Raw genomic sequence first — 16,714 nt, forward strand, 5'->3', positions numbered from 1 at the left:
TGTTTTAACAGCACTTGATAGGGAGATTCGGCGCCACTGACCTTGATGTTAAAGCAGTGTATAGTTGCTGTGTGGATCATTCGATCACATTCTATTCTATAGGTTTTTATTCTACGTACATCTACGTAATGGATAAGTTTAATGAAAAAAAACCGAGTTTTATAAAAAAAATGGATAAATATTACGAGTATTTGGATAAGCCTGGTAAAAAATTCATATAGGTACAGCAGAAAAAATTGAGTCGATAATATTGTAGAAATTAATGACGCTAAATTAACGTAAGTACCTACATACCAATAAGTTACTTTATTTGTCTATTCTGTTCTATTTTATTCCGTATTAGGTACCAGCGTTGGGTAGATTACTTCTGAAAAGTAATACAATTACGTTACTATTGTTACAATAAATATTTTTCTTTAAATTACATTCAGGTTACCCAGGGTGGTTCCAGGGGGGGCCCTAGGGGCCTCCCCCCCCCCAAGGCCCAAAACCCGTATTTCTACAAATATATTTAATATAATATATTTCTAAAACCTGTTGTTTTGTATTTGTTATTATAAGTTTTGTGAAATAAAGCCCACAATAACTATTAGGCCCCCCCCCAACTAAGTCTCTGGAACCACCTCTGACGTTACCCGACATTATTTTCATCACATTAATTTGTTTTTTTATTTAAAAATTTAGGAGTTACAAATAACGTTACTTTTTTTTTTTTTTAAATAACTTCTAAATCAGCCCATAACGTCTAATAAGTAGTAGGTACAATAGGCACATTGTTAATGCCTTAATGTTATACATGGACAAAAGGTATAAGTATTAATTCCTGGGATCTTGAATAATATTGTTGATCAGTGACGTGGCGAACTAAAAATTTTCCAGAGGCAAGTTACAAATATCCCAAGTATTAATGCATAATAATGTATTAATATAATATAATTAATTATATTTCAGATCGTTATTGACTACCTATTAAGAATATCATATTACCTACATTTACTAGGGGACCCACCGGCTACCACCCGTCCCTTTATTTAAGAAAAATCTCAGAGGCAATTGCCTCTGAAATTACCGTTCGCCACGCTACTGTTGTTGATAATTATTTATTTGATTATTTAAATTGATTAATTTTCAAAATTCTTAACCCCTAGTTTTTGTCATTTACATTCATAGGTAACTTATTTTAAGAACGTAAAAAATAACACTTATAATAACTAATAAGTTCGTTACGTTTCGTTACAATTACGTTAATTTATTATTGCCCTTGTTCTAATAACAAATATTTAGTGTACCTACCTATCATATTATGTTAATCCTTATATATTGAAATATTTCAAAAAAAAAATATATTTCAGAACCCTACTTATTATTAATTAATTATTACCTACATTGGCTATCTATATCATAAAGGCACCTACTATACCTACCTACTATTGAAATACCAATACCTATTGAAACCATTTCCCAACAAAATTCAAGAAATGTTTACTGTCAGTATTATGTAATCATAAGATAAATATCAATGCAACATTAAAAATATATATTTTTATACAAACATAATAAATCAAAATAGATACATACAATTTTCACAGATTGTCACTTGTTTATATTAGAATTTTCTATACACAATAACATTTAAAAAATATTTTGATTTGTTTTGAACTGTTTACAGCCATTTTCAGTTACCAATTTTTTTATTTTCTTATTTTGTTGTAATTCATAAATGAATAATTGTAGATACATGAAAATTTCACTGAATGTTTCTATTCTCATTTTCTATACACTATACGATTTTGAAAATATTTTGACTGTGTTTGAGATGTTTACGGACAATTGAAAATTAAAATTTTTTAGTTTTTTTTTCTATGAATGTCAATATAATTTAATTTTTTTGAGTAAAAAAGCTTGGAAATTTAATACAAGGCTCCTGATATATTATTACGCATGCAGATGAAAAATATTAAAAATATATAGGCATGGGTTTTTTTTTATAATCATTTACAGTTCAAATTTTTACAAAATGTATCAAATTATTTAGTAGTTAAAAATGTATAAAACTTTTATAGCTAAGGATTAAAAATATAAAATAAAATTCCACGTAAATAAGTTAAATATAAATTACTTTCTTCACAATAATATCATCAAATGTACTTATTATTATCATAGGCCGACTGACCGTTTTCGCTCAGAATCGTTTTTCTTATACAATGATATTATATCATTGAGTTTCTAGTTTAACACCATTCATTACAGTGACTCACTTGTAACCTACTGTACAGCAGATCGGTAGATGCCCACTTTTTTTTTTTTAAATTTACACTTACATAATTGGCGGGGAACATTGTATTACATTGTATTACATTTTCAAGTTTTTTTACCAATCAAAAAACAATTTTAAAAAAAAACTGGAAATTGCTAATGCCTAGAAAAAATTCAAAATGTGTCAATATTTTATCATGTTTATTGTATGTGAATGGTCTTAAAAACATTTTGTGAACAATAAAGTATCTTCGGTTATTCAATCTGAGTTCACCAGAAAAATAAAATCGTGATTGTCAAAAATTAGTTTTGTGTACAAATTCAGGTTTTTCCACGATTTGTTTATATTTTTCCAGATTATTTTAGAAAACACAGAAAGTTTTTCTTTCGACCTCCCCCCTTAAGGATATAAACTTCTGAAATTAAAATCGAAATATTTAAAAAAAATTCTTAAGTAATGAATTTCCAATATAATATATAGCAATATAATAACAGGTACAAATGTTATTAACATTTTTATAATTGGGTAGATAGTCATCATACAAGTCGTACTAATTATAATATAAGTATACAAATATAACCTAACCAGGAAAAATATGAATTATGAATAGGGAGATACTTATGTTATAAAACATCAATTTGTTAATTATTAATTTGAAGATATGGGATATCTTGAGATATCTTGTTTCCACGCGTACACTCAATTTGAGTTCGTTTGATAATTCTATTACCAATGAAGTTACTTTGTTATTCTGATTATTCTATAGGTTAGGTCTTATAGGTACCTATATTATATTTTATAGCATCCTTACAGCAATTAGTTCACTTTATATTTAGATTAATATCCTTGTTAATATCTGCAATATAGGTATTGTTAAATATATTAGTATTATAAGTTGTAGTTGGACAGAAAAAAAGATGTAATTAGTTGTTATTAATTAATAACGTATAATTTTATTGAAACATGTTCATTCACAAAAATATTAAAGATGATAATAACTTATTAGGTATTACCAATAAAAAAAAAAATGATTCCAAATTTCACTAATTTATGCTATCAAAAACAATGAATAATACAAAATAACAGTAATGTTTGTTTATTATTTTTTACTTGTGACAAAAAGTACAGTAATGCATTTAAAGGTTTTAAGATTATTTCTTATTACCTATATACGTGTCAACAAACATAAATTTAACACTTTTAATACTTAAAATTGGGTTATAAACATCAATATGGCTAATAATAATATATTCAAACATTATAACACCAACTTACATCTCATTAATAAACAAATATAATAATAATAATAATAATAATAATGATAATAATAATAATAATAATAATAACAATAATAAGGCCTAAGATATGAGTAATGAAGTATGAAAAAATGTCTAGTAAAGTGAAAAATAACTGGTAACATGCTCAAATTCCTCTACAATTCCCTCCATGATGAAATTTCTCAAGTAAAATACTGTCCAATTACCGTTTTATTGAAAATTGAATGATGCTAAGGCTCACTGTTAACATTTCTTACCTATGTTACCCTTTTCTCAAAAGTGACAATATAAATTACATATCCAACAATAACACATAATACTCGCATTATCCCATATCATAAAAGCCCTAATGCCCTACTACAAGTCATGCGACAGTTGACACTTGTTTATGATTGATGAAGTTAATAACATTTCCATATAACATAATATAAATTATCACCGTAGAAAGAACTTAGTCAACATTTTCCAACTTTGACAACTTTACTGATACATTTTTTTTTTTTTTGATAAACTTAACCTAATTACATTCATTTTCTCATATATTGTGCAAAACGAAATATATAATCACGACTAGAGAAATAATTGGCCATTCAAACTTCGTTCAAGTATAAATAAAAAAAACAATGATAAAACCCAATATTTGATTCATGTAACAAACTTCCTTCAATAAGTACATAACCTAATATAACACTGCATGGGGTTTAAAATACATATATCCCAGATACATCTTAAACTGTCCCTTTTGGAAGAATCACTTAGAAAAAAGAACCCGTTGACTACATTTAAGATTATTTTCGAGACCAGAAGTATAACAATATTATTTTTAAACTATTATACTAATTAAATATAAATTATTGTAAAATGTTCATTCCTAGCTATAGTTTTTACCATTGCATTAAGAATTTATGTTTAAATTAAATTATAGGTTATTGACTCAATTAGTGAAGCATGTTATGTTAACAATCATAAAAAAAAAAAATAGACAATATAATTTAATTTCATAATTTCAATAATAATGTTTATGGCACCATGACAATATTACATGTATATTATACAAGTATAATATAATAAAATAATAAAGTATAAACAAAACAAAATACTATTCTAATTATTTCAAATAATAATAATAAAAAAAAATATATAATTTATATATAATTTATACCTAGAAATAAAATAAAATAAATATAAAAATAAAATATAATGTTATTATAAAACAATAAACATTTAAAGAAATACAAATTACAATAGATAAGTTTTAAAAGATATAAATAAAAACAAATTATTCAAAGTACGAAACTCAAAAGATAATCTTTTAAAGTAACACATTTTATGTATGTGTATATGTGTAATTATGTATGTACCTATATGTGTAACAAACACTGATACGTTTCTCTCACTTTTCGTCAAAAACGATTGGACCAACAAAAGCCGTCGTTGACAACAGACTTATATAAAATCTCACAATAAAAAAAAACCCCGTATAATTTAAATTCATATAATTAGTGCTTGTGTATACTACTACTATAGTACTAATACCGCTGACTGAACACAATTAATTGAGCGCTATTTAACTTAATGTACAACAAAAATTTGAGACCCTCCACCAAATACCAATTTTTATACGTAACAAATGATTTACTTGTCCATATGAACAAAGGTAGGTGATAATTATTATATTGGCACATACACACTCATATACAGTATATATATATGTGTGTGCGTATACACCACTATTTCTTTTGAAAGTTATTAAGTATTTATAACCGTATATTATAACAACTACAACTATGATTAAATTGTATATTAGTGCTTTGATCAGTGACGTTAAGTTATTAATTAAAATACATTTAAAAAATAAATTTAAAAAAAACACTGACACTGTTCAATCAATTCGGACGTGTTTCAAAATTAATTTCGTCATGATATATATTCAACATTTTTATTCTAACCGATTGCTATTATACAATCACACTAATCGAACGCGCGGGCATTTGTCAAACATAATATTATATATTGATAGACAGCTGTTTACTACCTACTTACTAACGTACACTACAATTTTAAAAATGATTGAGCATTTTTCACATAATTATGTGTGTTAGGCGTGCATATCTAATTGTTTATTTATTCACCAACCTATAATTATTATAATTAACTATATTAAATAATAATATTATTTTATACACTTAGAGCGGTGGCTTTATATTTTTATAAAAAATAATAATAATATAATATGTACATCAGAGAGGAGTTGGTATCGTATATTATAATATTATTATTATAATACTATGTGGTCATTTCGATGTTGGAATTTATTATTTATAATCTCCTGAACTCTAAAATTGTAATTGTTTACAATGACAAGTTTGTTTTTTAAACAATCGGATTTTTACACTTAATTTGGTATTATAATTAACTATAACTAACTAACCGGAAAAAGTGTTCATTCATTTTTATTGGACATAAAACATAATTATTATAAATAGGGCGCGACTACAGCAACTTAGTTCATATGTGAGCAGAGGAAGTACCGCGACCGGCGTCAACCGACACAGCCGGTTGTTGGATGACGACGACGGGTTTGCCAAAGTCTATTCGGCCGCCGCCCATGTGCAGGAGCCGTTTTTTCTCGGCCGCTGCGGTCACCATGTCCAACATGACGTACGCCGTGCTCGAAGCGAGAAGCGTCGTCGTCGACGGCAGTTGTTGTGCCGGTGACGGGGGTGGCGGCGGCGGTGGCGGCGATTGCAGCCGTTTTGGTTGTTGTTGATGGTATGGCGGTGTAGATGGTAGCGGCGGTAGCGGTAGCTGTTGTTGTTGGCTTGGTGTGGTTTCCCTGCCGCCGTTGACTGGTCCAAGATCGTTGGGAACACCAGAAACTGCGGCCGCTGCGATCATCATTTGTTTACCACAATAGCCATCGTGTCGATTTTTTTGCGGCAGTCGTTGCGATTGTTGTTCGATACGATCGTCGATACGATAAGGTAGCAGTTCACTTTCCTGTTAATAATTCAAAATTATTAACTTATTAAATTATTAACTCATGAGATATATAATACAAGCAAATCGAATAGGACGGTGTGCTGCTAAATTGCCCACCCACTTCACCACTACCCTCGTACAAAATAAAATGGATGGTTGATTATATATGTATTTTAACGAATAAAAATCCTCGAAGAATATACGAAGACTCGTGACGTAGGTACCTACTACCTAACTAATCCCCCGTGTTTCTAATGTACAACTTGAACGATATAATGTAATATATAATAATATTATAATAATAAGTCCTCCTCGTATGGTCGATGGTCGTGTTTATTACCCGGCTATCCTCTACGCATAAATAATTATACTTTCACCATAATCATTATAAAGGATTAAAACAATGAGCGCAATGAGACGATGACATTTATAATAGGACGTCGAACCTGTATGCGTGTTAAACATAGCATCGAATTTTTACTAGTCGATTTATAGTTAATATTAGAACAAAGTAGTACACAGCAGTGTTGATAATATACAGTTTTCCAATTTCAATTAATAATTTGTAAAACAACATTTCTGATAAAAAAGGTAGTTTGTCAGTTTGACATTACCTGTAAATGTGGGTAAACTGTAAGGTACACTATTCAGACAAATCACGGTTAGGGAAATATTGATCAATCATTTTGTTTAAAAAACGATTGCCTTGTTTCACGGTTATAAAAGTAAATAACCAACGGTGTTATAAATATGACATCATATTATTGGTTTTATAAAAAAAAGTACCTACACTAATATTGTATAATCATCCCTTCTAATAATCTATATTATTGGTTTTTGACCTACGTAATCGGATATTGGAATAATCAAATATAGAAATGGGGGTGAACCGTGAGCTAGTAAATATGAATTTTTTGTGAATAAAACAAACATGTTGTCGTCAACATTTTGATAACCAAACTTTAACATCTCTGTGAATTTTAGAATAGTAATAGGAACCTACCACATCAATCAACATAACTAATGGTTCACAATGAAAGGCGATATGCTAGGATTTATGTTGTTATTTTAGTAGTAATTAGTAGTAGGTACATTTACATAATATTATTACATAACATGCAACATCAATTATTATCAACAGTGAACAGGCAACACTATTCTAGTCCAGGAATTTGTAAAATATTATATAAATATTGTGGGTATTATAAAATAATATTATGTATATCTGAAATTTTCAAGAATTGTGTTGAACAATCTCCAGATATTGAGATATAGCATCGATTTGGTCTTATTAAATTTCTATTATCATTTCTGAGATTAACTTGAAGTCACAGCATATTCCCACACACGATCCTATTCGAGCGCTTACTGTGGAAATGGTAGTGGTGAGAGGAAGGGGTGCATACGAATTGAGTTCCAATAAAACCTTTTCAATCTAATTGAGTACCTGGGTTTTCTTTAGGTACATATTTGAAAAAAAATTGTCCATTTTTAGAACTGTGTATAAGAAAAAGTCAATAAGTACTGTACTGATGTGATTAAAAATTTTTTTTCGTTCATTTTGAAATATTCAATAAATTTGCTAAATATAATATGTAAAATTTTGTACTTTGTACTTTGTATTAAAATCTCTTTTTGTTTCGTTTGTCTGCATGCCTGAATTTTCCCTCTAATTTCGTTTTCTTTAGTTATGTTTATGATACAATTTAATTTGGTTAGAGTCGGCACTAGCCACTAAATTATAGTGTATTTTCAGTGTATTTTTATTTCAACTAGAACTATGAAAATGCACAATATAATACATACGAAATAAAAAATTTACTATTGGTACCTACATCTTTCTTTTATACCAGACTCAATTGGTGTATTATTTTTTCCTTGTTCAGTGTTGGGACTCAATTGGTACACACCGGGTTGTAGTGGGCGGGAGGGAGAGGGGTAATATTGCAATCAAAATATTATAACTTATAAGCTATACCTTCCAAAGTCTTAGCGAAAATTATTCACTCGCCTGTTCGTGGTGTGAGCGGGTTTCGTCAGTGACAGTTTCTGCGGCGGGAAATAAAAATTCCCTCGCAACGTCTGCAGCTGGCGATGGGTTACCACCGCCACACCGCCGGAGATTTTTGTCGTTTGACTGCCGCTGGTCGCCCACGAAACAACTAATGACCGCCGCAGGGGCAACAACACCGTCACCGCGACTGTCGCCGACGAATCGGTTTTTCGCGACGCTCTGACAGATGTTGCTGCTCTGGTAACCGTTACCGTTGGTTTGGTAACCATTACCACTGCTCTGGTATCCGTTATTACCGGTGCTCTGGTATCCGTTACCACTGGTGCTCTGGTAGCCATTACCACCGGCGCTCTGGTATCCGTTATTACCGCTGCTTTGGTATCCATTACTGGTGCTCTGGTAACCATTACCGCTGCGGATGATGCTGCCGCGCAGTTCCACCATCGTATTGCCAGTCGTTGCGGCTGTTGTTATCGTTGGCGTGGGGGGCAACGAAAAGAACGGTAAGACTGGTTCGGTGGGTGGAACTACTTCGAGCACTTCATCTTCGTGGCTTTTCACGCTGTTTCCGTCGCTTAGACTCTCACTCTTCGTTTTTGGTAATGACGATGGCATTATGAGCTGTAAAAAGTAACCAAACAAGGAGTTAATGAACATTTTTTTTTATGAATATCCAATGCGTTTTCACTACTTCTTCCACCTAAAATAGTATAAAAACCTTAAGCCAAAGCTCCCCGTTCTCACTATTAACAGTGAGAGAATAATTAGTAATTACATTATGTTATGTACAATTATTATCGAGCATAAAATTCATCTTAACTCTTCAGTTTTACCACAAACTATTTAATAATAAATTATAACAATTTTAATTAATGGTTCAAAAAACATAATCGAGTATAATGTTTTATCACACAACCATATTCCGTGAAAGTTAGTGATAATTATAATATATTATGAAAACAACTTTCCCTCGTCATTCAGTAGGTAATATATTTGTTAAATTTTAATTCGATGATGTATACGATAAACGATTCTGAGCGAACACTGTGCGTCAACTAACTCTATTTCTAAGGGTAGTTTATTATATATAATATTTAATGACCCAAAGTACAAATTTCTCTAAAGTGACGACATACACACGAAAACAAAAACATATCGTTGTAAAACACTAAAACCTATACTTAGGTGCATTAATCGTACCGCTCATAGTATTAATACAATAATTGAATAATATATTATATTATATAAATACAACAAAAGGATATAGGTATGATTTTTTTTTTCTGGAAATTCTTTAGTAGGTTATTTTAGGTATATAATTGACCATTTATTCTCTAGGGAACACATAGTAAGCTAAATCTAGTACACAAAAAACTTCCATCAATAATGTCCTAAGTCGAGTTAACTAATGAAATAATATTATAGCATCAACACAGAAGGTTATAACACACCAGTGCTCGTCGAATTCGACAAAAGCGTCATTCGTCAAACCTAACAATTGTATTTAACAATTTTTTAAGATAACAATATAATATGCAAGTGTATAATGTGTTCCTACTTATATAAACAAAAAAAAATGTCGAATTTAGGTATACTGTGAAATCCCGATATGGTTGGATATTTTATCAACGGATCCAATTCAGATTCTATTATTTTATACACACATTAAATTTGTCATATATCAGATTATAAATAATATTTTTCAATCATTGCAATTCACACATATTGTTTTTTTATAGGGAAACTCGTAAAATTTTATATTTATAATTATAATTTATATTCATAAAAGACCAAAATTAGTTTTATTTTAAAAATTTCTATTTTTGTAAGAATAAAGTCATGAATACGCCTGGCATAAATGTAGAATACGGGTGAGTCGTGAAAATTTACATCTATAGATACGATGAATTTTTCACATCCACTGATTACGAGTTAATAATTTGAGGGGCATTTATGTGTAATCCTGGATTTTCCTTAATTTGTCTATTTGGACAGTGAGGATTTTGAATTTTTTTTCCAGTAACATTTGACCTAAGCTTGGGGTTAACCCAATATGATCAACAAAAAACCTATGCATTGAGAAGGATTAATTTAACAGTTCTCATTAATAGCAAACGTTGTTTACCTGCAGATACCTTCTAGTTATTTGATACGAATAATTATGAGATAAAAAAATCCGCAATTATAGTTAAGTCAAACTGTCAAAAAGTAATTCAACAACATGAATCATGAAATAGTAATAGTAACGATCGTACGTATCCAAATCATATTTTTTTATGTTACTTATATGACGTATAAGGTATTAAGGCATTTTATATTTTAGTTCATATGAGTCTTGTGAATGTGTTGAAAGTAAATGAACATATTTTAGTGTGTGTAAGTCGTAGTACCGATCACGTTATATAGGGGCATTATAATACGTCTGTAATTTTACGTACGCGCATGCACATGTCACCACATATTACTTTATAAAATTACACATTTTTTTTTAAAAAATACTGCCAGTGACTTCAATCACTACGCTCAGTAGGAAGTACAGATTTAAATTTTTAAACAGATTTGAATTCTCCTCAAAATTTACTATGCTTTGACTGTCGTACATTTTTCAAATTCTTTATCAAAGTATTTAAATTTTAATTATGAATATCATCTATTTTTACTCTTTTTGTTAGTAAATGACTTAGTAAAAAAAGATAAAAATCAGAAAAATGAAATTGTCAAAGGATAGATAATTTAGTGACGAATTCAAATCTGCTTTCAAAATGTATATCAGAACATTATATTGGGCGTAGTGATTGAAGTAGTGAGCTATGTTTTCGACCGAAAATGAATCACACTCCAGCCCCCTTAAGCAATATTTGAAATGCGTTGATTATCAAGTATTATGCAAGCTAAAACGAACGACCTTTTGGTACAAGTTACAACTTACAAAGCCTGTATATGAATTATGACCACCAATCATCCCACACCCTTATAATATTATAATAAGCAATAATATTTGCCAATTTTCGTTGGAAATATGGATCTCTTATTATAATTGTAGATTTAATGAATTTTTTTTGTGTTTTTGTAGAAGGAATTAGGTTCGATTGAACTTTGTTTAGCACAGGGCATATTCGTTTCAATCATTCTGATAAACCCTGATTATTATATATTTTAATAATTTAAATTTAAAAAAAAAATTACGTTGTCATGTGCTTAATAAACAAAAGCTGTACTAATGTTATAAAAATATTTTTCATAATTCGTTGATTAACATTTTTTAATTTTATTTAAGAAAAAAAGAAATCATCTGTCTTGCTTCAATTTTAAAGCGCTTGTTTTTAGAGCATATTTTGCCCAATTATCAATTCATAAGTGCAAGCCCATTCAACGGATTTTTTTTCGTCGGCTTTATCAATAACAAATCCCAGTAATATCTAACAATAACAATATAATCACTTGATGTTTGCTGGACGACGAATCATCGTCGTCGGCCACCGTAATGGTCGTCGATGCAGTCGCGGGACTCCACCGGGACGACGGCAGACGCTCGGAACTACTGGCATTGGCGCTACTGTTTTGGCGGCGGTTGGACCCGGACGACGCGTTTGAATTTCCGTTGTGGAACGTGATGGTGGTGGCGTCAACGTCGGCCGGCGCGTTTTCGTATATTATGTGACCGTCCTCTACGTAATATTGTTGACCCGGTTCCAATACGTTTTCACCAAAGTTGTTGTAATGGTCCTGTTGATTGGCACGATTAATATAAAATTATAACGACAAACTGATAAACAACGAGAAACTTTCGTAAAACGGGCCAAGAAGGGTTCAAAAACTGATGGGCGTAAGTATTTGAACAAGGGTCTTAACCTCTATATAGGCATTCATCACAAAAAACATGTATTAAATGATTAAAAAATGCATGCTATGCTTGAAATGTGGGCACGGGTCTCAAATAAACACTGCAGGGCGGACCGCGGGTTGAAGACCCCTGTATTAGATAAATCACCGCTGTAAGTTTATACGATGCCTGTCAATAGACGAGGGTAGTATGAACGAAAGTGTTTTTACGAAATGCATAACAACGAAAGCAAAACGACGGTAATTATATCGCTGTCGTTGTTTAAATATTACTTTGCTTTGGTACAACTATAATAATAAAGTATACTGCCCTTATTGTATGGCTTGTGGTTGCGATATGCCGTGAAAAGCTTTCAAAGGCAGTAATTTTCTGGGACCCCGTATAATATTATAATTATTACATATACTACCATAACCATTATTGCTATCGAAATCTTGCCGGGTAAAATACATTTGACAAGCCAGAAATATGAATTTTGTGGTATACTTCTTAAACCGTTCTAATACTGATGGTAAATAAACATAATATATACATTTGAATTGACCCAGTTAACCGCATCCAAGTGCATAATTTTATTATTTTCTACCTTACGAATTTAAGCAGTTTAAAATGATTCTGTACCAATTATTTAGAGTGAATATGATGTATAATATATTTTATAGTCAGGTATAACAGGAGCAAAAAAATGAATATTTTTTAGATAGAGGTTAGGTTAGCAAAAGTATTGCTGCAAATAATACTATAGACAAGTACTTACAAATTTAAAATTTATGTTCAACGTGGGTGGTAGAACCACTTCTACGTTGTGCATAATTTTGTATTTTCTCCAGAGTCTAGTGAAAAAAAAAAACAAATAAACATTATAATAATATTAATAATATGTAACGATATTGAAAACAATATATTTTGAAAAGATACATATTAATATATGTATCTTTTTTAAATGTGAAATTTACCTGTTACCCCAGTACGTGGAAACAGTGGACAAAACTATGAACAAACATGACCATATTACTAAATGTAGTGCTAGAGGAAGACCTAAAGAAAAAACAACAATAACTAAGTTATACAGAAAAACAATATAGAGAAAAAACAATTGGTCGAGATACGATACAATAATATTATAGGTCTACGCAATATACGCTTTACAATGATCAGTGCTTATCGCAGTGTATTGGTGGTTTGAACAAGCACCAAGTTATTATTTTTTTTTTATTACTATTCAATCATATTAGTAATCCAAAATAATATAACATCTCGACCATAAAATCTGACCACTACCTACGGCTTTGGAGACGATCCAACAAAAAGTAAGAGCTTAGTAGATATTTGAAAAAAAGTATTATTTTGACTTTTCAAATATATTTATTTTAATAATAAAAAGACCAACATAATATTTTGTACTATTTGATTTCTTAGTCAAGAAACTACAACTTTCTAAGTTTATAGCAAATATATTTCGTTTAAATTTTTTACCAAGGATGAGCATTACCATTGATTATATTGTATTTATGATCAATCGTATTATGCGTACATTATATTATATATTGCACGCTCGAAGAGCATGTTGTTGTTCTCGGTTGTTCATTATTTGTTTATTTTACAATTTTGTTTATCGTGCAGTCTAATATCGAATTTATTTATAATCTCCTGAATTCTAAAAATGTAAATTTTGGTGAGTTTTGCCCCGTCGAGTGAAGTTATACACACGCGTTGTAATATAGTATAATAGTTTACCTACACGGAATTCGTTGTATTAATATTTATATCGAACGTAAAAAGTATAATGTCGACTCTATAGCATTACTTACTCTACGTATAATAGGGTACTATATTATAATATTAATGCAGCAAATAGATAAATCATAATATAATTTCTAGGGCCATTCAAAATTCGTTATTGTAAAAACTGTTTAGATGATTGGGGACTTACGAATTAGAGTCTCCAGATGATCGAAGACTAGGATGGACTTATGAAATTAAAACTATGAATATTATCATAATATCATAATCTATTACAGTGGCCCACTTATAGGTAACCTACAATATAGCAGAGCGACACCCACTTTCCCACCTTTTTTAGTTGATGGTAAAGGTAGAAAAACTTATGAAGAATCTTGTATTACATTTTCAAATAAAAAATTTTATGAGTTCAGAATTTCTAATTCAAAATAATTTACATATTTTCGTGATTTTTACGTATTTTGTCAGAACATTAAATTTTTATAAAAAAAAAATGTTGTGACTGTATTTGTGGTGCATAGAAAATGCTAATATAAACATTCAGTTAAACTTTCATGTATATACGGTCATTTGTTTTAGAATAACACTAAAAACCAAAATTGATTTTGGGTAAAAATTCTCGTTTTTCCTTAAGGGGATTCGATACCGTGGCTTTCTGTTTTTGTCTAACATACGGGTGCATAGTATTTTAGACGTGTTTTTTGCCAAACATATCAATTTATCTAATGAAGCGATAAGAATTCTGAAAACAGATTTGAATTTGTCCTCAAGTCTACTTGAAATCGACTTTCCCATATTTTTGATTTTATCCCCAAATTCTTAAAAATGTCATATTCAAAAGAGTACTTAAAAATTCTGCTATTTCAATTTTTGGAGAAGTTAAAATCAAAAAATTAAAAATGTGGGAAAGTCGATTTCAAGTAGACTTGACGACAAATTCAAATATGTTTTCAGAAATCTTATCTCTTCAATAGATCAATTGGAATATTTGGCAAAAAACAAGTCTAAAATACCATGTCGCGCGTGTGTTAAACAAAATCACGGTATCGAATCCCCTTAATTTTTGTTTTGTTTTTCCCGACGCTTTTGAATACTACTAAGCATTTTACCTCCCAATTCCACCAACCAGATTCACTTTCCCATCGAACAAGATACTGAAGTTGAACATTGAAGCATAAACATAATGTTTTGTATGCCAATACTTCTTACAATTAAAACTATGAAACTATGTACTTAATCAAAACTAAATGTGCAAACGCATGACACAAGAATACCAAGACCATATGCACTTAATTACCTATGTTTTATTGTTCGTACGTACAATATCATTATTTTTATCAATTTAATATTTAATAAGCTAAATATTTTCTCTATGATATAATATAATAGCGTAATGCGTAAATTATATTCACGAGTAGCTTTAAATTATTACATTACTATAATTATTTGTAATATAACACAGTGACATTTCATGATTATACATTTTTAGTACAAATGTCTGCTGCCTGCTATCAAACTGTTTTAAAAGCCGGGAAAAAAGTCAGTGGTTTTGCAATCTTATCCCCGGTTAATATTATATTATCGTACAAAACTGAGTAGCCGGAGTTGGTACTATTACAATTTACAACAATACACCGAAGTGATACCCTGCGGAATCATGCTGTGGATGGCCCACCCTACAGACCCTTTCTTTTCACGGGCGGTTCACGAAATTAAAACAATATAAAACTTTTTTATTAGCGCATCACGTACCTCCTATATTATATAAATAAAATAAAAGTCAACACAACGACCAGAATAGCTTTTTGGTTCATCCCGCGCAACGATGTGCACCTATTTTTAGATATAAAAATTTATAATTTATCACCCAATCATAAAATTGGTATATAATAATACTTATTACCTAAAAAAATGCCACCGGCTCTTAGTAAATTGTTTCAAAGGCAGATGAAAAATATTAAAAATCGTTAGTCACAGTTTTTTATTATAAGCATTTAAAGTTCAAAAAATGACAAAATATGGAAAAATCACGAAAATTTGCAAATTATTTCGAGTTAGAAATTCATAAAAAATTGTCTTTTTAAATCTAAGATATGAAAATGTAATACAAGATTCCTTATATGATTATCTACCTTTATCAAACAAAAAATATCTATAAGAAAGTCAAATTAAATTTTTATGGGCGTTTGAAATTCATATTTTTACAACATTTGATATTCACTCGATTTCTTACGTAACGATTTTCTTATTTTGTTGTAATTAAAAAACGAGTGACTGTAGAAACTTGAAAATTTCACTGAATGTTTATATTAGCATTTTATATATACGATAAAATTTTTAAAATAATTTGACTCTTTTTGAGCTGTTTACGGACATTGTAAGTTTTCAATTTTTTTAGGTTTTTTTTTCTATAAATATCAATAAAGTTTTATCTGTTGGGCCAAAAAGTGTATAAATTTAATACAAAGCTCCTGATATATTGTTACAATATCAGTTGGAAAATATTAAAAATACATAGGCACAATTTTTTTTTATAAGCATTTAAAGATCAAATTTTGACAAAATTTATCAAATTTTAATTTGAAAAATTATTTTGT

General features: G+C 29.8%; 1 protein-coding gene across 2 annotated transcripts in view; it reads right to left on the minus strand.

Moving 5' to 3' along the window:
• Positions 1–5,956: 5,956 nt before the first annotated feature.
• LOC100163919 (domeless 2) overlaps positions 5,957–16,714 on the minus strand; it is a 103,036-nt gene continuing 92,278 nt past the window's right edge. The window contains exons 19-23 of one of the 2 annotated variants that reach the window (XM_029485176.1): positions 13,331–13,412; positions 13,132–13,207; positions 11,972–12,256; positions 8,528–9,151; positions 5,957–6,534 (exon numbers count right to left, since the gene is read on the minus strand). In XM_029485176.1, the coding sequence (XP_029341036.1) occupies positions 6,043–6,534; positions 8,528–9,151; positions 11,972–12,256; positions 13,132–13,207; positions 13,331–13,412 (1,559 nt within the window). In that variant the 3' untranslated portion in view covers positions 5,957–6,042. Of the gene's footprint in view, positions 6,535–8,494; positions 9,152–11,971; positions 12,257–13,131; positions 13,208–13,330; positions 13,413–16,714 lie in introns of both variants that reach the window. The other variant, XM_029485178.1, reaches the window with a different exon arrangement.

Source organism: Acyrthosiphon pisum, chromosome X (genome assembly GCF_005508785.2).
Source record: "Acyrthosiphon pisum isolate AL4f chromosome X, pea_aphid_22Mar2018_4r6ur, whole genome shotgun sequence".
NCBI classification, from domain to species: domain Eukaryota; kingdom Metazoa; phylum Arthropoda; class Insecta; order Hemiptera; family Aphididae; genus Acyrthosiphon; species Acyrthosiphon pisum.